Source organism: Salvelinus sp. IW2-2015, unplaced genomic scaffold, assembly GCF_002910315.2.
Source record: "Salvelinus sp. IW2-2015 unplaced genomic scaffold, ASM291031v2 Un_scaffold16496, whole genome shotgun sequence".
Taxonomy (NCBI): Eukaryota; Metazoa; Chordata; class Actinopteri; order Salmoniformes; family Salmonidae; genus Salvelinus; species Salvelinus sp. IW2-2015.
This window is the reverse complement of record NW_019957613.1, coordinates 633520-656757: the sequence shown is the minus strand read 5'-3', so window position 1 is coordinate 656757 and position 23238 is coordinate 633520. Positions and strand designations below refer to the sequence as shown.

Genomic DNA, 23238 nt, shown 5'->3' with positions numbered 1-23238 from the left:
CTATCAGAGCAAGAGAGACGGAGTGAGATCATAGAAAATGAATATCATTCTAGTTCTGTGAGTGATTCAAGAGCATTTCTCTCTCTTTTCACAGCAACGGCCACCAGGCTACAATGTTGCGCGAACCATAAACCCGGGCCGGGTTTACCTTTTCACATTACCTTTTTTTAAGGGGCAGATATCTTTTATTAGATTTTTTGATTTTTTACATTGTAAACGGTGTAAATAATGTTTCATGCCAGGAGCGGTAGGCTACCGGATCCTGGCAAAACTTAAAGGTGCCGGATCCTATTCCCGGCAGGATCTGGGCCAAATGAAACACTGACTATTATGTTCAGTGTGTATTGCAAACAGTGGGAAGAAAATGTCATGCCACGAGAGGTAGGCTACCGGATCCTTGCAAAACTGAGAGGTGTTGGATCCTATTCCGGAAAGATCCTATTCCGGAAAGATCCAGCTCAAATGAAGCACTGGCTATTTTTGTTTTTCAGAGAGATGAACCATTGATGGAGCGTTTTTTATTCTACACTACCGTGTCTTTCTGCCTCACTTCCGTATTATGCATGTTGCCCCCCTCAAAACTAGAATGGGTACCTGGGTGCATGATGACAGACTTGCGCTATGGCTTTGGGGTTCTTGGTTATAAAATGGAGATAATTCCTGATGCAGTGACAACGCAAAACCACGTGTGCACTGCATTGCAAAATAAACACATTTCTACCTACTGTAGAGGAAGAACATGCTGATGTATGTCCAGTGAAGTGGATCTTTTCGGGGGGTAATATTCTCAGTGTTGAGAATCCTTTACATTTTCCTACTTGACTCCAGTAACAATTAACCAACAGAATACAAACCTTTGCTTCCGTTTGGAGCCGAATGAACACAACCCAGGATTGGCTTACGATGGGTTAATACTCTCACTCTGCGACAGACCTGCATCAAAAGGCCTCGTGCTGTAGTCTAATCTCTCTCGCTTCACCTTTTGAAGGATTTAAAGATGCGTAGCGTCATGAAAACACTCCTGTAAGGGTAGGCGAAGCTCGAATGTAGGTCACTACTACTAGAACCCTTTGCACCACACCATGTAAAATTCATGCAGTATTGATTTCACTTTTAATTACTCATGAAAGAAAACATTAAGGATCATTAAATGTGCACTCATATTAGGCGGAGCTACCGAACGATTGAAGGGAAATTACTGTCCTATGATTGCAGTATTTTCAGGGGTGGCAGTTGGCCTCTGTGAAGGGGCTAGGTCAATGTGGCTACACCCTTTCCTTTTGGGAGATAAAATTACCATTTCACGGAAACGTACAGAGAGAGGAAATGGTTCAAAATAGCATCAGAGGTCCATGGATCTGGGTCATAGAGGAAGCGCTGATCTAACAATGCAGAATCATGATAAACTTGTAGTAGCTAAGCAGTGACCTTTGACTGTCCTCTGTCTTCCTCCCCTCCCCAGTGGCACAGCTCCTGTCTTGGCCATAACTCTTCACTTTACTCAGCCCCACTACAACTTCTTCCCCCTGGAGTAATCGAGTCATACTGTTACACGGTCATGACCCTTTGCCTGCAGCCTTGCCTCTGATCTATGACTGGCCATGCAGATGACTTTGTGTCTCAAGGGTCTAGGCCAAGGGACGGACCACAGACAACACAAGCATTGACTGTTTCTGAAGTGTTATCATGTACAGTACGTTATGCAGCATTATGGCTTGCATTTTGCACAACTGGCAGAGTAGTGTCAGGAGAAACGTTACGTTTATCATGAACACTGCAAATAGATGGTAAATAGTGATATAAATTATTTTGTATACATTTGATGTCAACAAAACGAATGGCATAAAATCACATGGAATTAATGCAGATGTACTTCATGGATGGATCCTGCAACTTTCCCACATGGTGTGCACATGAAGGTATGGAGTCCATTAAGTGACAGTAAATAACTCAAAGCTGCTTGCCTTTCTCCGTAAACAAAATCACTGAGTTTATATCAGACAGAAACAGCTTGGGAAAATGAAACAGGAGAAATGGAGAACTGATGGAGATGAAGAGAAAGCTAACGCAGATAAAGTGTGGAGAACATAATGGCACACAAACAAACAAACTAACACTGAGACAAGATACACAAGCAATACAGACACATTAAGAATAAAGCAAGATGTGAGAAGTTGATATACAGTACATCAGAGAATGTGATATACAGTCTATGGCTGTTACAACATTCGGTATCTTCTGCTCAACAACCAACAAGTTCTTATGGTCTCACTTCAGTATTCAACGTTTGCACAGGGGGGACAAACGTCAAAACTCTACAGCCGTGTTTAGGCATTAATTCCGACTGGTTAAGGTAAGGGTTAAGGTTTGGGATAGGGTTAAACCCTGTGAGACCCAAGCATATGCATTCGATTACGGTTTAGGGTTATTTATTTTTTTACAGAAAAGTTGCAAAAATTCACCATAGGGCATCATTGGTAGGAAGAATTTGTGTTAAGAAAACCGTAAAATTCTATAAAAACCACATGAAAATGTATCAAAGCATTGACGTGCTGGCGCATGTCCTGGTGGGTCCTGGGGGTATGATCTTTGACCCTCTGTAACTTTCTCACGCATTATTACTGATGATTCATTCAGGATGATCCGTAATCATGTTAGCATCCACATTAATGTAGAATTGTTTATTAACATGTTCTATTCTCATTTACAACATAAGTGACTCCAAAATGACACAAAACATTAATTACCATATAATTATTTTGGGCATAAAATAATCTGAAACTCAACCAAAATGAACTGCAAATGCATCCGATACGTTTGTAGAGTCACAAGCTTGACGTAGTCATTGTGTGCTAGGAATATGGGAGCAAATACTAAACTTTTGATTACTTTATTTATAAGAATCTTTAGGGGAGTCAATCATTTTGACACCTACCTTTTTGAGTGATAAGAAATACTACTTGTTAAACAAAATCTCTTTCTCTGAGCAATTGGGTTAGTATAAAATAATATAATTTCCCTTTTTTTGCCTACAGTTTAGCTTAGTATTAATATTATTTATTTCATACAGTCATTATTGCTCATCTTTATCAAGGATGTTAATCATTTTGGGCACAGTGCATCTAAAATGAAGTTATATTGTCTGAAATAGCAAAATGCATCAACTTGATCTATCTACAAAACTGTATTTTGCTATCAACATTTTTGTTTAAGTTGAAAGGATCAACTATTTTGTGGATTTTCTATGTATGAAGAACATATAACTTACTTTAAATAATATTTGGTTGTCCTTTCTGCTTTAACTTGAGGAGATAACCTCCTGTCTTACCTCTTTACCATAAAATAAATTATAAAAGATATACATTTGTATTATTTCAATATGTAAAGGAAACATCGAAGTTACTCTTATTTGGTTGTCTATCTCTTACTTGTCTATCAACGTATGAAGAGTTTCATTCCAAAACGCTATATATCCACCTCACTCTCAGATAAATAAGTAGTACTGCTAGGCTTTTTACTGTCAAATGTGACACACATGCTGGAAGTTAGTCCCACAGTGCCCTCGGCAAGGGAACTGTAACATATTTCTTTTTATAAAGAACTGTACGAATTATACATTTGTGATAGCAATATTTATTATCCAGAGCAACTTACAGTTAGTGCATTCATGTTGAGATACCTTGGTGAGACAACCATACACAACAGTCAAATATACACGATATGACCTTATCACCTTAGCCAAATACATTTAAACTCAGTTTTTCACAATTCCTGACATTTAATCCTCGTAAAAATTCCCTGTCTTAGGTCAGTTAGGATCACCATTTTATTTTAAGAATGTGAAATGTCAGAATAATAGTAGAGAGAATGATTTATTTCAGCTTTTATTTCTTTCATCACATTCCCAGCATGTCAGAAGTTTACATACACTCAATTAGTATTTGGTAGTATTGCCTTTAAATTGTTTAACTTGGGTCAAACATTTCGGGGAGCCTTCCACAAGCTTCCCACAATAAGTTGGGTGAATTTGACCCATTCCTCYTGACAGAGCTGGTGTAACTGAGTCAGGTTTGTAGGCCTCCATGCTCGCACACACTTTTTCAGTTCTACCCACAAATTCTCTATAGGATTGAGGTCATGGCTTTGTGATGGCTACTCCAATACCTTGACTTTGTTGTCCTTAAGCCATTTTACCACAACTTTGGAAATATGCTTGGGGTCATTGTCCATTTGGAAGACCCATTTGCGACCAAGCTGTAACTTCCTGACTGATGTCTTGAGATGTTGCTTCAATAGATCCACATCATTTTCCCTTCCTCATGATGCCATCTATTTTGTAAAGTGCACCAGTCCCTCCTGCAGCAAAGCACCCCCACAACATGATGCTGCCACCCCCGTGCTTCACGGTTTGGATGGTGTTCTTCGGCTTGCAAGCCTCCCCCTTTTTCCTCCAAACATAACGATGGTCATTATGGCCAAACAGTTCTATTTTTGTTTCATCAGACCAGAGGACATTTCTCCAAAAAGTACGATCTTTGTCCCCATGTGCAGCTGCAAACCGTAGTGTGCCGTTTTTATCAGTTTTGGAGTAGTGGCTTCTTCCTTGCTGAGCGGCCTTTCAGGTTATGTTGATATAGGATTCGTTTTACTGTGGCTATAGATACTTTTGTACCTGTTTCCTTCAGAATCTTCACAAGGACCTTTGCTGTTGTTCTGGGATTGATTTGCACTTTTCGCATCAAAGTACGTTCACCTCTAGGAGACAGAACGCGTCTCCTTCCTGAGCGGTATGGCGGCTGCGTGGTCCCATGGTGTTTATAGCTGCGTACTATTGTTTGTACAGATGAACGTGGTACGTTCAGGCGTTTGGAAATTGCTCCCAAGAATGAACCAGACTTGTGGAGGTCTACAATGTTTTTTTCTGAGGTCTTGGCTGATTTCTTTAGATTTTCCCATGATGTCAAGCAAAGAGGCACTGAGTTTGAAGGTAGGCCTTGAAATACATCCCGTTACACCTCCAATTGACTCAAATGATGTCAATTAGCCTATCAGAAGCTTCTAAAGCCATGACATCATTTTCTGGAAATTTCCAATCTGTTTAAAGGCACAGTCAACCTAGTGTATGTAAACTTCTGACCCACTGGAATTGTGATACAGTGAAATAATCTGTCACTTAATTATAAATGAAATAATCTGTCTGTAAACAATTGTCTGAAAAATGACTTGTGTCATGCACAAAGTACATGTCCTAATTGACTTGCCAAAGCTTATATTTTGTTAATAATGCTTTGCAGTTTCTACCAGGTATTTATGACCTGGCATAATGTCATAAAATTGTGGTGGGGAGAGTGATAGAGGGGGTGGAGACACGATATACACCCCCAAAGGGCCACGTCGTGACAGTTTTTACTATTTTCTACATTGTAGAATAATAGTGAAGACATTAAAACAATAAAATAACACATACAGAATCATGTAGTATCCAAAAAAGTGTTAAACACATTTTTTTATGTTTTATTCTTCAAAGTAGCCACCTTTTGCATTTATGACAGCTTTGCACACTCTTGGCATTCTCTCATCCAACTCATCCAAAACCATCTCAATTGGGTTGAGGTCGGGTGATGCAGCACTCCATCACTCTCCTTCTTGGTCAAATAGCCCTTACACAGCCTGGAAATGTGTTCTGGGTCATTGTCCTGTTGAAAAACAAATGATAGTCCCATTAACCTCTCTGGGATAAGTGGGACGCAAATGTCCCACATGGCCAACATCCAGAGAAAATGCAGAGCGCCAAATTCAAATAGATTACTATGAAAATGTAACTTTCATGAAATCACACATGCAATACACCAAATTATAGCTATACTTGTTGTGAATCCAGCCAATGTGTCAGATTTCAAAAAGGCTTCACGATGAAAGCACACCAAACGATTATGTTAGGTTAGTACATAGTCACAGAAAAACACAGCCATTTTTCCAGCCAAAGAGAGGGGTCACAAAAAGCCGAAATAGAGATAAAATGAATCACTAACCTTTGATGATCTTCATCAGATGACACTCATAGGACATCATGTTACACAATACATGTATGTTTTGTTCGATAAAGTTTATATTTATATCCAAAATCTCAGTTTACTTTGGCGCGTTACATTCAGTAATGTTTTGCTTTCAAAACATCCGGTGATTTTGCAGAGAGCCACACCAATTTACAGAAATACTCATCATAACTGTAGATGAAAACACAAGTGTTATGCATGGAACTACAGATAAACTTCTCCTTAATGCAACCGCTGTGTCAGATTTCAAAAAAGCTTTACCGAAAAAGCACACCATGCAATAATCTGAGTACAGCGTTCAGAGCCCAAACAAGCCATACAGATATCCGCCATGTTGTGGAGTCAACAAAGTTAGAAATAGCATTATAAATATTCACTTACCTTTGATGATCTTCATCAGAATGCACTCCCAGGAATCCCAGTTCCACAATAAATGTTTGATTTGTTCGATAAAGTCCATAATTTATGTCCAAATACCTCCTTTTTGTTTGCGCATTTAGTACACAATCCAAACTTACAGTTCGTAGAAACATGTCAAACTAAGTATAAAATCAATCTTTAGGATGTTTTTATCATAAATCTTCAATAATGTTCTAACTGGAGAATTCCTTTGTCTGTAGAATTAAATGGAACGCAAGCTACCTCTCACGTGATCGCGCATGACCAGCTCATGCCACTCTGGCAGACATCTGACTCATTCAGCTCCCATTCCCTCCTCCTTCACAGTAGAAGCATCAAACAAGGTTCTAAAGACTGTTGACATCTAGTGGAAGCCGTAGGAAGTGCAATATGACCCCATTTACACTGTATCTTGGATAGTCAAAGAGTTGAAAAAGTACAAATCTCAGATTTCCCACTTCCCGGTTGGATTTTTTCTCAGGTTTTTGCCTGCCATATGAGTTCTGATATACTCACAGACATCATTCAAACATCCAAATCTTTAATTATAATTATATGCATATTCTAGCTTTTAGGACTGAGTAGCAGTCAGTTTACTCTGGGCACCTTTTTATCCAAGCTACTCAATACTGCCCCCCTGTCCCAAAGAAGTTAAGTGCAAACCAGATGGGTCGGCATATCACTGCAGAATGCTGTGGTAGCCATGCTGGTTAAGTGTGCCTTGAATTCTAAATAAATCACAGACAATGTCACCAGAAAAGCACCCCCACACCTCTTCCTCCATGCTTCATGGTGGGGACCACACATGTAGAGATCATCTGTTCACCTACTCTGTGTTTCACAAGACATGGCAGTTGGACCCAAAAATCTCAAATTTGGACTCATCAGACTCAAGGACAGATTTCCACCGGTCTAATGTCCATTGCTCGTGTTTCTTGGCCCAAGCAAGTCTCTTCTTATTATTGGTGTCCTTTAGTAGCGGTTTCTTTGCAGCAATTCAACCATGAAGGCCTGATTTACGAAGTCTCCTCTGAACAGTTAATGTTGAGATGTGTCTGTTACTTGAACTCTGTGAAGCATTTATTTGGGCTGCAATCTGAGGTGCAGTTAACTTATTCTCTGCAGCAGAGGTAACTCTGGGTCTTCCTTTCCTGCGGCGGTCCTCATGAGAGCCAGTTTCATTATAGTACTTGATGGTTTTTGCGACTGCACTTGCAGAAACTTTAAAAGTTCTTGACATTTTTCTCATCGACTGACCTTCATGTCTTAAAGTAATAAAGTGACTGTCATTTCTCTTTGATTATTTGAGCTGTTCTTCTTTGTTTAACACTTTTTTGGTCAATACATGATTCCATATGTGTTATTTCATAGTGTTGATGTGTTCACTATTATTCTACAATGTAGAAAATATACAAAATTAAGAAAAACCCTTGAATGAGTAGGTGTTCTAAAACTTTTGACTGGTAGTGTAGGCTTCCAAACTCTGTTTTAGACGATACTGACTTTATGACCAAAATTATTCTATTTACACTTTGTAGTAGGTGTGTCCAAACTTTTGACTGGTACAGTATATATATATTTTTACATAATCATAATCTTAGAGAAGACAGCAAAAAATGTCTCATGTCATGTACTTGCATTGATGGCTACCAACATATGCTTTTGTAGGGGGACCATTGTAGGTTTCTAATGTTTCAGAGGCTACTAATGCCAAAGTAATCATACTGACACACAACAAATACTACTAAGAAATAAATATGGTTCTAAGGAAATTCATATAGTGTTTGACATAATTTTTTTGTTTATAGGTAGCGTTGCATTTTTGCAACTGTGGTTCTCAAAGGGATAAAACAGAAAAAACGTAACGGTTAAATTTAGGCATTAATTCCGACTGTTTGGGATAGGGTTAAAACATTCTAAATACAAAAGAGTGCCTAGCACTGGGATTGAAAGCTCGATCCTCTGAGCCGTAGCTTGCGGTGCAAGCCCTTCCTCTATCCTAATCCACAATGACCTATCAAGCCGCGAGCCTACTAGATGGTAATAGGTGCTCACATTGCCCCTAGTGGATGGTATCGAAGGCATCTCCCGACGTCCTGGGAACCTGGACAAACGTTGAATACTGAAGTGGATCTGGTGTGACCTGGCTGCAACAACAGCACTAGAGGGAGTTGTGATGTGTGATGACCTTTTTCAGAGCATCAGACTGCTTGTTCAGGGACACCCGGACACAGAGTGAGCAGGAAAACAACGTCCCACCTGCCTATGTGAAAGAGACAGTGGTGTAGCAACGGTATAGGATAATCGGTCTACTCCCATGACATCACTGCCTGAGGCTAACTATGTCTAACATCACTGCATGTCAGTCAATACCACACACAGTGATTTAAAACAGGGATAAAACATGTTGTTATTCCGAACAGGAACCTGTTGCTCAGAGACGTTTGGTATTGTGTTATGTAATATTGGGGAATGGGCACTGACATGATAGGACATGTAGTTCTTGGGGGCCATTGTCTGCTAGCTTTTGTTCTTTTTTCAAATCAGTGTCTGACCAGCGAATCCAGGTATGCGCTTGCATGTAATTAAATGCCAGGCAAAGCACGAAAACCAGTCTAGTTGCCCTGATGTAGAGGATGCAGAAGAAGTTATGTCACATGCCATGTTTTATCAGTGACCTTGTTTACAGTATAAAGGTACAGGACCTGACGCACCATAGCAATGATTCATTTATTTTACTCAGGGGTGTGAAGAGGGTTGGCCTCCTAGGACTCACGCATCTTTCGTGGGATGCTCACTTCGGCGTATGGGAGAAGGAGAAAAGGGCAAAGTCGTGATCCTAGTACCCCTGAGACACTGTTCATAAAGGCAAACAACGGAGTAGAAATTGACATCCCAAAATTTTCATACTTACAAATGTATAACAATTTTGGTATTTCCAAGCCACACATACATTATAGGTTGACTTTTGCATTAAGATAAAAACAGCCTTGCCTGTCCTCAGCTCTCTTTATGCTGTGATCGTGTCACATAAATCGTTTTTTAGATGCCCTTGGTGTTTCCTCCAATATAGATATTATGAGATATTGAATAGTAAACATTTTTCCCTCATATTAAAGGGTTCTTACAGGGATCTTAGAAGGTCAAGTAGCAAGAAGCCATTAAACTGTGGTGAGTGGTAGCTTTCTTTTGATTAGATACAGATGCTGAAGGAAAGACATTAGAATCGATTTCCTTTGTAGAACTCCCTGCAACTGCCTTCAATGTCATCTGGCCACACTCAGGAGTAGGCCACTTTTTTATAGAACTGTATTTAAATCTCAAAAGTTTCCATATACCCTTCCACTAATGACCAGGGATTTCTCCCAGTTTGAGATGTTAACTACAGAAATGTGGCTAGTGATATTTTGCAATGAAGAGAACTAGTGTATTTGGTAAATGGATACAGTAGGYTGTCATTTCATATACTACATTATCTCCTGCTGAGAGAACATTCAAAATAGAAACTGACTATAAGGATTTAGGTATTCTATCCGCTTTATTGGCATTTTGGTTTTAAAAACAAACAATTTGAAATATCTTTAAATAGGACAATTGCATTGAGTTTGAGTTCAACCATGTGCCTCCTGCTTCATGTGAGTCTTTCCTTTTACCATCATAGACCTTTCTTTACTCCATTCAGCCAAAGGTCTTTCAACAGACGTCTTATCCACATGATTTATCTCTCAGTGTGTCTTATTTACTCAACACGTTTACAGACAACAGGCTTGGATCACCCCAACATTGTCATACATGATTTACTGTACAACAGTTTCAAGACATGTAACAGATGCTTCTTTCACATTTCCTCTGACACTCTGATTTCCTCTGACCTCTTACTAGGCAAAGAAGAAGAAAATACTTCATAAATATCCTCAACCCAGAGCGTGTCCACTTTAAACTCAGTGGATTGAGAATATTGGCTATAAATACATGAGATCAAGAGTCATTTCTCCTGACCCTAATACAAATTTACAACAGGGACATTTGAATCAATCTTCTCAGGAGCGTGGGGGACAAATTCCATTGTATTAACGTCATTTTCAATCGGACATTAGATTGAACATGCTGAGGAGACCATAATGGAGGGAGTCACATGGGGTATACTGTTTGACCCCTTAATTGGTGACTGAACTACGGTTTTGGTTTCCAGTGATACCTATTCAATATGTGAGATCAAGCAAGAAGACACGCTAGTAGTCCTTGTAGTATTGCTGTTCTCCTGCATGGGTTCAGTTATTTTTACACCCCTGTTGATCATGCCATCCCCTATGGTCCTTAATGTGTTTTTTTTTGTATGTCATCGTCGTATTAAGGCCATCCATTAGACTGGTAAACCCCCCCAACCGTATTCTTCTGCCACGCTCGTCTGTTGTTTACGTTGTTTACCCATGGGGCAACTCCATTTAATCCCTACTGAACATCACATTGTGGCTTAATATGGTCGGTTGGGCAATAATATGATAGAATGTTGAAATAAAGAAGACAGGCAGGCGGAATAGGAAGGGGAAAAGGGGGGAAAAAACGTCAGGAAGAACAGCTCTTTGATAGGTAGATGGGCTGTCAGAGGAGCTTTTGACGCTTCATTTGCCGGTCGGGGGGGTTTATGCATGAGTTTTTTTTCCTGGAGTGGCTCAGGCTCTGGCTCAGGCTCTGCCAGTAGTGTTTGGCTGTGAGTCCTGCTCGGAGACTGAGTGACCGGGATGAGGCGGTATCGGGACGAGGGACAGGGGCAGCGCCCGGAGGTTAGTGTCCAAATTGTCCAAAAGCAAATGTGACAACCGTGGATGAGATTTTGGAAGGGGAATAGGAAAAGTGAAGGAGGAGGAGAGGGAGGAAGAAGGGGAGGAGGAAGAGGAAGCTTCTCTGTTTTGGCTTCATGATTTTGCTCTCTCTAAAACAGAAATGTAGGACCTCTAACACCTTTTGATCAGCTTGGTTTTGTGTTTATTTTCTCTTGAAAGTATGGTAGGTTGCTTTTCAGGCTTGTTCATAAGAAAAACAAGGACAATAATTGTTGTTTTCTCTTCTGTCTTCAATAGTAATTTTCTCTTTCTTTTGCAGCAAGCGTTGGATTCCAACCTGAGTCATTTGGTCAAGAGGAACAATGAGTTGGAGGGGTTGATGGGAAAGTTGATCCAAACCTGTCAAAATGTAGAGGTGAGCACTCTATGTCACTGACCATGCTATTAGTTCAGAGATGCGTGGACGTGCAAGGGGCATGCTGTATTTAGTTAGTGTAGTGCATGCGATGCAAGCCCAATTCACTGTATGCTGTTCACCTCAGAGAAAACTACAAACTTTGTTAATTTTTGTATTGATGTCAAATTTCAAATGAAGAATGATGATTTCCCTGACATGCTTATGCCCATGCTGTCATGTCATCTTGAAGTAGTTTATGTGGCCACAGATGCTCCTGTCTCCGCTTGAGTTTGCTCATCTGAATTTGCATATCGAATCTTGTTCTACAATTTCAAAATGCACAATGTTTTCCTGATATGTAGGCTACTAATCATTGAGTTGTCAAGCAACACATTATAAAAATGTATTATATTATATACGTGTCCAATTTAAATATGCACATGTACAATACAATCAGATTATACTGATGTATCTATACGAAGATTGGTTGTGCCACTTCTTTAATGAAGGTTCTTCTGGATTAAGACTTTCTGACCATAGCCACTTGTTCTTGATCTGTGATGATTCAAATTAGAAGTGCCTGAGAGGAAAGAGTCACAGCCCCATGGTGGAAGAGTGGGCTAGGAAATGACATGTCCTGAATCTTTATCTTTATACTCTAAGCAGAGATTGTATTATGTTTCCATGGCCACTGTGACCAGTACACTAAAACGTTTGAGGACAGGCCGCAGGTCCACTTTGGTCATTTCATTTAGCCTTTTAAAATCCACAAACCTGGTCCTTTCAAAACGGATGTATTTAAATAATGCATCAGAGAAAAAGAGGGGAAATATCTGACCTCGTTTTCATGGTGGATGTAGGTCGGAACGAATGTGTACATGGTTTTTAAACACACTTCCACCCATTAAATAATGAGTGTATAGGCTAACTCTCGAGCGTTTCTGTGTTTTTGTATGTGTGTGTGTGTGTGTGTGTGTGTGTGTGCGTGTTTTATTCAGCTTGTGCTCAGTGAATCAACTTTGCAAAAGTAATCCGCGTGAATAATTGAGGAATGTGGAATGAGCTGCAGAATTATTGTGCAACTCATGAAACCACTTCATTAAATCTGTAGATTTTAATTTGCTATATCCACCCCAAGGATTACAGTTCGAGTTATTTTTAGTATAGTCATCATCACTGTGCCTAAATGTGCAAGGACCGGAAAGACACCCTTTCTCAGCACTTAAAGAGAGTACACAGGACGTGTGTGTACTTTTTGGAGAGATCGCTAAATATTTTAAAGCCTTCTAAAGCAAATCAGCCTCTCTTCCACCTTCTGTTAAAAGTTTGAGCTCTTTTGACGTGCAAATTCCCCAGAAACGCATTTACTTCGGGTTAAAAGAATCACTTATGCTCCTGCCAAAGACTCTGTCATGTCCGTCACACACCCCCTTGCCATGGCCAAAGGCTGAGCCCACAGTGTGTCAGCCACGTGTACTCATGACGCTGTCATGGCAACATGGCCACAGCATGTGTGTGTGTGCTTGTTTGACTGTTTTTGTAGGTATATAGGGGAGAGAGAGAAAAAGACAGAAATGCGGGGCTAATTAATAAGTATTCAACTAATCTAATGAATCTAAGATTTCAAGAGATGCTAGAATGATTTAAGAGGAATACAGTATCTCCTCACTGAACATCCATCTCCTACTGTAATACATAGATGGTTCATAAGACCTAAAATCCACACATATTCCATAGTAGATCAGAGGGAGAGATAGTGGCACTCACCCATGATCTCCTCTAAACCCTGTGAACGTACAGTAGAGAAACCCACTCACAGGGCGAAGGAACCTAATTACTGGCGTTGGAAAGGCGGATCTGTGTGCGTTTCAATGAGTCCCTTTCATATCATAAACAGCCTGTCCACACCAGGGAGTGACCGTAACACACCTCGTTGGCTTGGCAACTCTCAAACAATCCCCTCTTTCACGACTCCCCTCTCTGCTTTTTCGCTTCGCTTCGGTTGAAACTTGTACAGGTGGTGAAATCTGTGTTTCACCAGGACATAAAAATGGGATCCAAAGAGGCATCTATTTCAAAGGCCTGTGGCTAGTAAAGTGGATCTGAGTGTGCATGCACTCAACAATCACAAATGCTCCAAATGATCCAAATGCTACATAGAATTGAGCACTGTCAGACTCAGCAAAACACAGGCGCGGGCATTCTTTATCTTCTGTAGTAGCCAGAAACAAACACACATTAAGGTACTGTGGTTCAATATTGATTCATTCACCTGGAGGATATTATTTGCAATGCAAAACCAACTGACATCTGAATTATCATTAGTTGAACTATAGCTTTAAATGGATACTGCAAGATTCTGACAATTAATGTTTTTCTACTTTTTTCTAAATCATTGCCCTGAGACAGGTCGGACATTTTGACAATTTTAAACCATTAATGGGATACCGTGAGGTCCGTCTTTCGACAAAGCCAGAGTCAGATGAACTCGTGGCTACCATTTTTATATCTCTGCATGCAGTATGAAAGAAGTTAGAGGTAGTTTTGCAAGCCAATGCTGAGCCACTGCCTACTAGCGTTAGCGCAAGCCATACGCTAGCGTTCCTGTAGACTTCCAGTCATTGTGCTGGCGCTAGTTATCGTTGGCTCTTGAAACTACCTCTAACTTCCTTCATAATGCACACAGACAAAAAATGGCATCCATGAGTTCGTCTAACTCTCGGTAAGTAGAACAATAAATGGTTTGTAATTACAGTTTACTTTAAGGCTATGAATTATCAGACGGATGAATTATGTTTCATTTGTGTTTCTCAGGTCAATGCATCACGGCAGGAGGGAAAGCTGATGGAAGAATGCGACCTCCTGATTGATATCATCCAGCAAAGGAGACAGATCATTGGGACCAAAATCAAGGAGGGAAAGGTAAGTTCCAGTAGTGGCCAATGGTTTGAAAAGGGAATCCCATCCAACACACACACAATCCTCTGCACTTTCACTGAGCTGCAGTCTGAACTGTAAGGCCTGGGAGGGAATGTAATAGTGAAACAACAGAAGGGTAAATGTCTCTCGCCTTCTGTTCGGGGTCTGCATTGGATCTGTTGGAAAGTCAAACCGTCTGTTCACTCTCAATCTGTTCATTTATGATGCAAAGCGAACATTTGAACAAGGTCACCAGGGGAATTGGACCATGCTCAATTATCAAAATGTCCGACCTACAGGGCATGTCTCAATTATCTTTACTGACTGACTGAGTTGGAATTCGCTCAAAGCTAACTATTTGTAGTCAGAGAGGAAATGAAAAGGACTTCACACTTTGTGTTACTTTTACTTGCTTCAGTTCCCTTGCTGTATTGGAATTACCAGAGCAGTCCAGGGTTAGTCAGAAACCAGGTTCCTGCAGTTTAAAGGGCGGGACTTCCTTCCTTCCTGGTCTCGTGTCAGGACTTGAGTCAGGAGCGGGGCCTTAAAGTAGAAGTACCAATATCAGGGGCCAAAGAGGCAGTTTAGCTCTGACCTTTTGGCTGGAAATGAAAACCTGCCTAAATGGAAATCCTTTATGGTGGGCGGTTGCCGCTGAGACGATAGAGAGACAATTTGGTATTTTTCCCTGCTCCTACACCTTTGATATTGTCCAGATATAGGATGTGGGTGACAAGGTGTTTCACATAAATACCAGAAATTTGCAACAGAAATATACACATACGAATGAAACCAAAGATTAGTTGTTTAGTGAGAGTGGGTCAGAACATGTTGATGAGGGTAGTGTGTCTGACCTAAATACAACATCCAACCAACCACATTTCACAGCCCTCAATCACTCTCTCTAAACCTCGCATTAGGTTAAGAGAAAGCAACAAGCAAAACACATCTGGATACGATCCCAAACGCCCCATCTGGGCTAAATCTCTACCATCCCTGACGTGGGATTCAGTTAATCACCTTTAACCCATTCTAACCCCCCTCTGTCCTATCTGCTTTATAGGCAGTACGGATCAGGAAGCTAGCCCAGCAGATCTCCAACTGTAAGCAGTGCATCGAGAGGTCCTCTGCCCTCATCACCCAGGCCGATCAAACCCTGAAGGAGACGGACCATGCCCGATTCCTCCAGACCGCCAAGAGTATCACCGAAAGGTGAGCCAGGCCAGCAAGGAGAGTGTGGTAGAAATTCACTACGAACACTGGCTCTCTGACTAACCATTGGCCATTCACGGTCAATCCAATGTGCAACGTAGTGGGATAGTTGTGAACTAAACCCTTTGGGATATGTGTTAGGGTTTCCATGGCGACCGCCTCCTCTCAGGTCCTGATTCCAGAGATCAACCTGACTGACACGTTTGACACGTTCGCTCTGGACTTCACCAAGGAGAAGAAGCTGCTGGAGAGCCTGGACTACCTCACAGGTATAGAGTACAATCAGCTCTGGTTACTAGTAGTGGTGGGCGCCAAAAGTGATAGTTCAATACAATGTATAATTTGGCAATATCGTGATTATACTGTAATATTGTTGCCTATGTCATGGTATTGCTTTATATCATGATATCTACTATATAAAAGCACTGACAATATATGTAGCTATAATCTATTGTTAAGAGCATGAGTTGGCATCTCTCTCTACAACCATAACCTAAAAATGTGGTTGAATGCACTTAACCTTACTGTGGTGCAAAGTTCCACATCTACATAATGTCAAAATTGTCTTTGTTATTGTCAATGGTATTGCATGTTATTGCAGTACACATATGAATAGGTTTCTATGAGATCGTGGAAGAGGTTGTTGTTAGGTCTTTGCGATGGCAGAGGGCTTCGCTTGAAGGCTGGCTCACTAAGTGAATTAGTCTGAGTCATCGATGTGTACTTACTGGCGGAAGGTGAGCGCAAGAGAGGGAGAGAGAAAGAGAGGGAGAGAGATGAGAGAGAGAGGTGAGATGAGAGAAGAGAAATATGCCATCAGCCAAATCACACTGTCAACCTCTGAAATATCATCTGGGCTATAAATGATCATTAGAAAACAAAAGCATGGCAATCAATATAAGTCACTAGCCTTCAGTCCTCTTTTACGAGCCACAGTACTTTGTTTGAGGTCAAACGACATGCTCCAAGGTGAACCGCTGTTATTCCATTGTTATGCCATAACGCATAACATTTTCCATTCTTACCCGTCTCTAATTTCTCATTACCCTTATCTAGCGCCAAGTCCTCCGGGCATCAGAGAAGAGCTCTGCACTGCATCGTACGACACCATCACCGTCCATTGGACCTCAGACGACGAGTTCACAGTGCTTTCCTATGAGCTTCAGTATGCTATCTTCACAGGGCAAGCCAACGTTGTCAGTAAGTATCTGGGTGTAGGCAAAAAGGCAGTCACACATACCAGAAACACCTTCAAGCACACAACTATCTTCATAGGTCAAGCCAATGTTGTCAGTATGTATCAGGGTGTAAGTTAAACTACCCTCTGGCATACCAGACACACCACCAGACACACAATGGTATCTTCACACGGCAAGCCAATGGTGCTAGTAAGTGCACAGAACACCTTGAGAGAACACTTTGTGCTCACAACTCTCTCCTGATGATAAATTTTGTATTTTCCAACTCAAAGCCCCACGATAAATCAAGTGCAAAGCCAAACAGCTGGAGGACTTAAGAATCAAAACCGAATCATGCGTTTCTTCTCACCGAGCCGGTCGACTAGGGCCAATGGGGTGAGCTCAAATCTCAGGATCTCAGCTTGAGTTATTACAGTGTCAAAGGGGACAGAGTGGGAAGGAGAGAGGGAGACAAGCTGACTCGGAGCGAATTACAGTCATAACACGAATCAGTGCTCAGAGCCCTCCTCCCCCACGGATCACGCCTGAACGCCACACTCATGCATACTTCGCTGGGCAAGCAATATAAAATGAGGTCAGGGGATGGGAAATATAGCTTCTTAGATGAAGAGAACAGAGGGGGAAGTGTGGTTTGATGAAAGCGGACGGGTAGCAAACAAGGTTATAGGATGTCATGAGAATAAATAGGATATGATGTCTCGTATTGTGAGCATCTAACTTCACTTCAAACAATAGCATTTAGCAACAGCTAAAAAAAATGAGAAGAAACTGAAAAATACCAGAACTATCGCTTTAATATTGCAATACATCCCCAGCGTTGCTGCAATTAGGAACAAGAGCTGCTGGCTTTTCCCACGCTTTAATCATGTTGAAAACTCCAGTGCCCCCAAGTTGAATGCCTTTTTGAATGTCTTTCGGTACCGATATACAAAATGAATGAACATAAATGTATAATAGAAGGCTCCCATGTTCACCCTTGAATGATAATTGAACATAACAATTGTGTCAGATGCTGTCTTTGGAACTCCATTGAGCAGAAGACTCTCTTAGGGCCTTTTTAATAAAAAATAAAAAAGTCTACCAACATCAGCACTTTTAATGAGAGGTGGCGTAAACCCAATGTGACACGTGTTTTTTCTCCACTTCCTCCTCTCCTCATCCTCTACACACGCTATGTTCTCTTCCCGCTCTAGTTTCACATCCAATCAGGGCTAAGCTCTGGGCTGAGGCTGAGGTGTTGTCACAACGTCACATCTTAGAAATGTCTCCGAAAACACGGCAGAGGAAAACGGGTGACGGCAAACACTGGTCCCATAGGGTCTCACTCAGGGTCATTTAATAACTCACTGCGTTTTCTCTCACCAATGTAAATGATGTGTGGCAGGCACTCCGTTCCAAAATGGCTGCCATGTGTGAGGTGAGAATGGCGCGTTTCCATTTCAAATATTGGCAAACGTGCGGTACATTCACAGTGCACTATACATTCACAGTGCACTATACATTCACAGCAGGGCAGCCTCCAGAACACACGTCAGACATGATGACGGGGTATGATGGTACATGGTAGCCTATAGGGACGGACAAAAAGGTGTAATGGGTTCGCAGATGTCGCGTGAAGCTTACGGAGAGTACACTGTGCACTCAGCACGATGCCGCTCTGGCAGAGAATTAAGCCTACGGGCATCATTGTGGCACAGCACAGCTTAGTATAGGCCTATCTATGTACAGCACAGCCAGTCCCACGGACATGGAACAGCACAGCCATTGAGAGGTGAATGACCCCCCCCCCCCCTCCTAACACCCAAAGTAACCACATGAAACAGAGTGAATAGCAGTAGAGTGAATGGCAATAGAAAGGGAATGTGTTGGATCCTAATAAATGAATCACTATTAATAGCATAGTGCTGCGTTGCATTCTGGCTGACTGTCTTTTTGAACATCCCTGCCATTTGTCATAATGGATTGACTTTGTATGATAAATGACCCCTTAATTCCACATGTTTACTACACCCTCCGACACCAAAGTCCTTTTGGACAAGAATCATTGTCTGAACACACTGATCATGTATCCTTCCCCTCTCACTTGGGTATGATTAAAAGGCCATAGAATTGATTGAGGAAATGACTGATAGTGGAATTTGGACCACTCCTCTCTATCCTATAGCTCTGGTCTCCTAGGAACACATGAATCGACTTCCTCCCCTTCTAACACAAACAGACTCAAATCTACACCTCTCTTACACTATAGATAAGACTTCGCTAACTAAAGAATGAAAAAATACAATATGTTTGGGGAAATATGGACTTAATTAGGTGAATGTTGATATTTGGTCCAAGTATGATACTTACCTTGGCTGAGGATTGGCTGTCTCTGAGGCAGGCAAAGTAAATAATTTCCTCATTATGTGACAATGAACTTTGCTTATGTCCTGGAATTCAGCAGTTTACGAGTGACCTTATTAATTGAAAATGTTTGCTTTTCAAAGTTTATCAAGGCCACAACACTTCAACAACAAAGTATGTGTACTGTACATGTGTCGTCTGTGTTGTGGGTCTGTTATAGCCACTCTGTGTATGTTTATGTGACACTACGTGTGTGCAAACGGAGACATATGTGTGTTCACTCCTACGCACCAATGCATAGGTGAGTGTGTATGCATGACAACACTGTAACTGTGTGTCTGTGTCTCCCTCCCAGGCCTGTGTAACTCAGCAGACAGCTGGATGATTGTGCCTAACATCAAGCAGAACCACTACACCGTCCACGGCCTGCAGAGTGGCACCAAGTACATCTTCATCGTCAAAGCCATCAACCAGGCAGGTGCCCGCAGCAGTGAGCCAGGGACACTCAAAACCAACAGTAAGGGCTCCATACATTACGATATAAGGAAACTTGGCATAATGACATGCAGTTTTAGAGAAGTATCTTGTGATTCTTACCTAATATGGTCACAGGATTATGTATCAATACAGTGTCCATATTAGGACAGCATCACATGTCGGGGATGATGTCCTAATATGGACACCATACATACAGCTGCTGCCTTCATAGCCTATCCTATCCTAGCCCCTTGCTAACTTAACCATGTTGTCTCTCTCCGTCCTCTTCGTCCAGGCCAACCATTCAAGCTGGACCCCAAGTCCGCCCACAAGAAGCTGAAGGTCTCCCATGACAACCTGACGGTGGAGCGCGACGAGACGGCATCGAAGAAGGGACACGGCCAAGAGCGCTTCACCAGCCAGAGTAGCTACGGAGTCGTCGGCAACGTTTACATCGACAGCGGACGCCACTACTGGGAGGCCCTGATTGGAGGAAGCACATGGTGAGTTAGACCTGGGTGACCTGATGGACCAATGTCTTGCTCTGAACCACATGGTGTTTGGCCCGTTGGATCTGGCTGGCTAGAATGACAGAGATAGAGGGGCGGTTATGTTACGCCCCTTTCTAAGGCACATTTATACAATGTAGGCAGAGAACGATTCAATGCACATTTAATAAGTACGAGTTTTTAACACTTGGTAAGTGTTCAAAAGTGTTGAAGTGTTTGGGTTTTAGAGGCTTGTTAACAGTGTCTTCTTACTTCTTTCGCCTCAGGTATGCGGTGGGCATCGCCTACAAGTCGGCCCCCAAGCACGAGTGGATCGGCAAGAACTCGGCCTCCTGGGTCCTGTGCCGCTGCAACAACTCGTGGGTGGTGCGCCACAACAGCAAGGAGCTGGCCATCGAGCCTTCGCCCCACCTGCGCCGCGTGGGCGTCCTGCTGGACTACGACGCCGGCTCGCTTACCTTCTACGACGCCGTGGGCTCGCAGCACCTGCACACGTTCCACGTGTCCTTCGCCCAGCCCGTGTGCCCTGTCTTCAACGTATGGAACAAGTGTCTGACTGTTCTCACGGGTCTGCCCATCCCTGAACACCTAGAAGGGTTGGAAACCCAGGACTGAGACCCCTTTGGAACTAGAGTTGGTTTGGGTTAGGTTAGGTTAAGCCACCTTCAAGGCACTTTGGGCCTCTATGAACTAGCAAAGGTCGTCTTCAGTCTTGAATCATCCCAGAAAACGTCATGCTACCACCTCATTTCATTTTAGGCACTTTGGACCACCCCTTGGGCCAACGTCAATTGCACAGACCACCCTCTCTCTATTCAACCCCATAACGCTGTTTGTAGTGGGAAAGAAGGACAGAGCTACGTAGCTATACAGTTGTGAATTATAGCATTGCCCAACTCCCACCTTCATGACTATGGCATCAAAGTAGCCAGGAATTTAAATGATTTTACTCCCATTTTCTTGTGCTTATATGATAGATATTCATTATTGAAGTGTAAGAAAATAGTCTAGATAAATTCCAATATGTACATTTTCCCTTATGTTTACACATTGTTCATACATTATTTATGGTCAGTTTACCAAGGATAGGAGACATTTATAAATCTAGGGAAATTATTTTGATGCAATTTATCGATGTTACTTTCTAATCTAGAAAAAGTTTTGTGTCCTAATACATAAATTTGTAAATTATACATGTTTTGTGACAACATAATTACTTTCTTCCTTACAGTACCTTAAACCCACAAGTGTAGAAGTACTGTTGCATTTTAGACAAGCAGGGAAACACAACAAATTGCATCTTTAATTTTTGTCATGTTTTGTCCTCTTTGCAATGGGATAGGTCCTTTGTAGTTCAGCCATGCATGTTAGTGAGAATCTCTCAGGTCTATTCCAAATCCTGTTTTCATCCATGAAAATAATGCAAACTACTTTGTCCTCTCCTGAGTGAATACTAACTTCCTACTGTCCTTAGCAGTTGTCACAAACCTGAACTGAAAAACACTTCCACTTTGTTGTTAGGTACAGTGAAGACAAGACTATTACAATAATTTCTCTATTCAGGTCCTGTGGCCGCTGGGAGGTAAATTTCAATGACAACAACCATGCCTCTGGGCATTTGTCATCCATATGTCACACAGGGAAGCACCACACTTATAAACTCAGTCATTATTACACCAAGGTCGATGCCACCACTAGCCACAGCTTGACCTCAGCTTGACCACTGTATGACCCAGTGACCGTGAACTCAAACGTTGTAGGATACGTCTCGCCACCACACACAGGCACTCCATGATGTACATAACGTATTATGTTCTCTTTTAATCTGTCTTCTTTCGAAAGAAGGACCATCTAGATATTTTACAGACCATCTTTAAGTTTTTAAAGGAACTAAATGGATTGGTTCACTCATTAATATGTGTCTTAGGTGTGGTTTGGGATTATCTGTTTCCTTGTAATGGATGCAGCGATTATCTACTCTTTAATGTTACCACAAAAACTGTTTAAATTCAGTTGTATGTTTGAATCCTGTGGACACTATTTTCGGAAAGAGGATTGGAATGCTTGTGTCACTGTACAAATATGAACTAGCATTTGTCGATTGTCAAAGGTTCAATAAAGAAAGATACATTTTAACTTGTTTACTGCCTCCTGTACTGTATATTTTATACACCGACACACACACCGACACACACACACACAGACACCACACACAGACACACACACCACGACACACACACACACACACACACACACACACACACACACACACACACACACACACACACACACACACACACACACACACACACACACACACACAACACACACACACACACACACACACATACACACACACACACTCACACTTTGTAAACATAACTTTAGCAATAGTTACCGACCACCAACATAGCCTAGTATATCGTTTTTTCTTGCCTTCCCCACAAAACAACCCAACCAGCCACCTATGTCTAAGTTTAGCCTACAAGCTGGTGAATTTATCCTGAGACTTCCTGTAGACAACAGGGCCTCTTCCTGGTCCGCTAGAGGCTTTTGTCTCTGGTTCACAGGGGCAACGGTGTGACCGGGCAATATGGGCCTTACCCAAAACAATATGGGCCTCAGACAAAACAACAAAGACCTGGATACAACTGACTGGGTCCTTCCTCTACAACAATAATATACATGTTTGACAACATTGTTTGGGAAGGTGTGTGTGTGTGTGTGTGTGTGTGTGTGTGTGTGTGTGTGTGTGTGTGTGTGTGTGTGTGTGTGTGTGTGTGTGTGTGTGTGTGTGTGTGTGTGTGTGTGGTGTGTGTGTGTGTGTGTGTGTGTGTGTGTGTGTGTGTGTGTGTGTGCGTGTGCGTATGCGTGTGTGTGTGTGTGTGTGTGTGTGTGGTACTCCACTGAGTGTCTCAGGGTTGCCATCCCACTGGGCAAAAA

General features: G+C 41.8%; 1 protein-coding gene across 2 annotated transcripts in view; it reads left to right on the top strand.

Annotated features, from left to right (window-relative positions):
• LOC111970892 (E3 ubiquitin-protein ligase Midline-1) overlaps window positions 1–22436 on the top strand; it is a 51665-nt gene extending 29229 nt beyond the window's left edge. For both annotated transcript variants that reach the window (XM_024146693.2, XM_023997637.2), the window contains exons 3-10: window positions 11559–11654; window positions 14451–14558; window positions 15619–15767; window positions 15909–16036; window positions 16824–16967; window positions 19665–19826; window positions 20082–20289; window positions 20562–22436. In XM_024146693.2, coding sequence (XP_024002461.1) covers window positions 11559–11654; window positions 14451–14558; window positions 15619–15767; window positions 15909–16036; window positions 16824–16967; window positions 19665–19826; window positions 20082–20289; window positions 20562–20910 — 1344 coding nt within the window. In that variant the 3' untranslated portion in view covers window positions 20911–22436. The remainder of the gene's footprint in view (window positions 1–11558; window positions 11655–14450; window positions 14559–15618; window positions 15768–15908; window positions 16037–16823; window positions 16968–19664; window positions 19827–20081; window positions 20290–20561) is intronic.
• The last annotated feature ends 802 nt before the right edge of the window (window positions 22437–23238 follow it).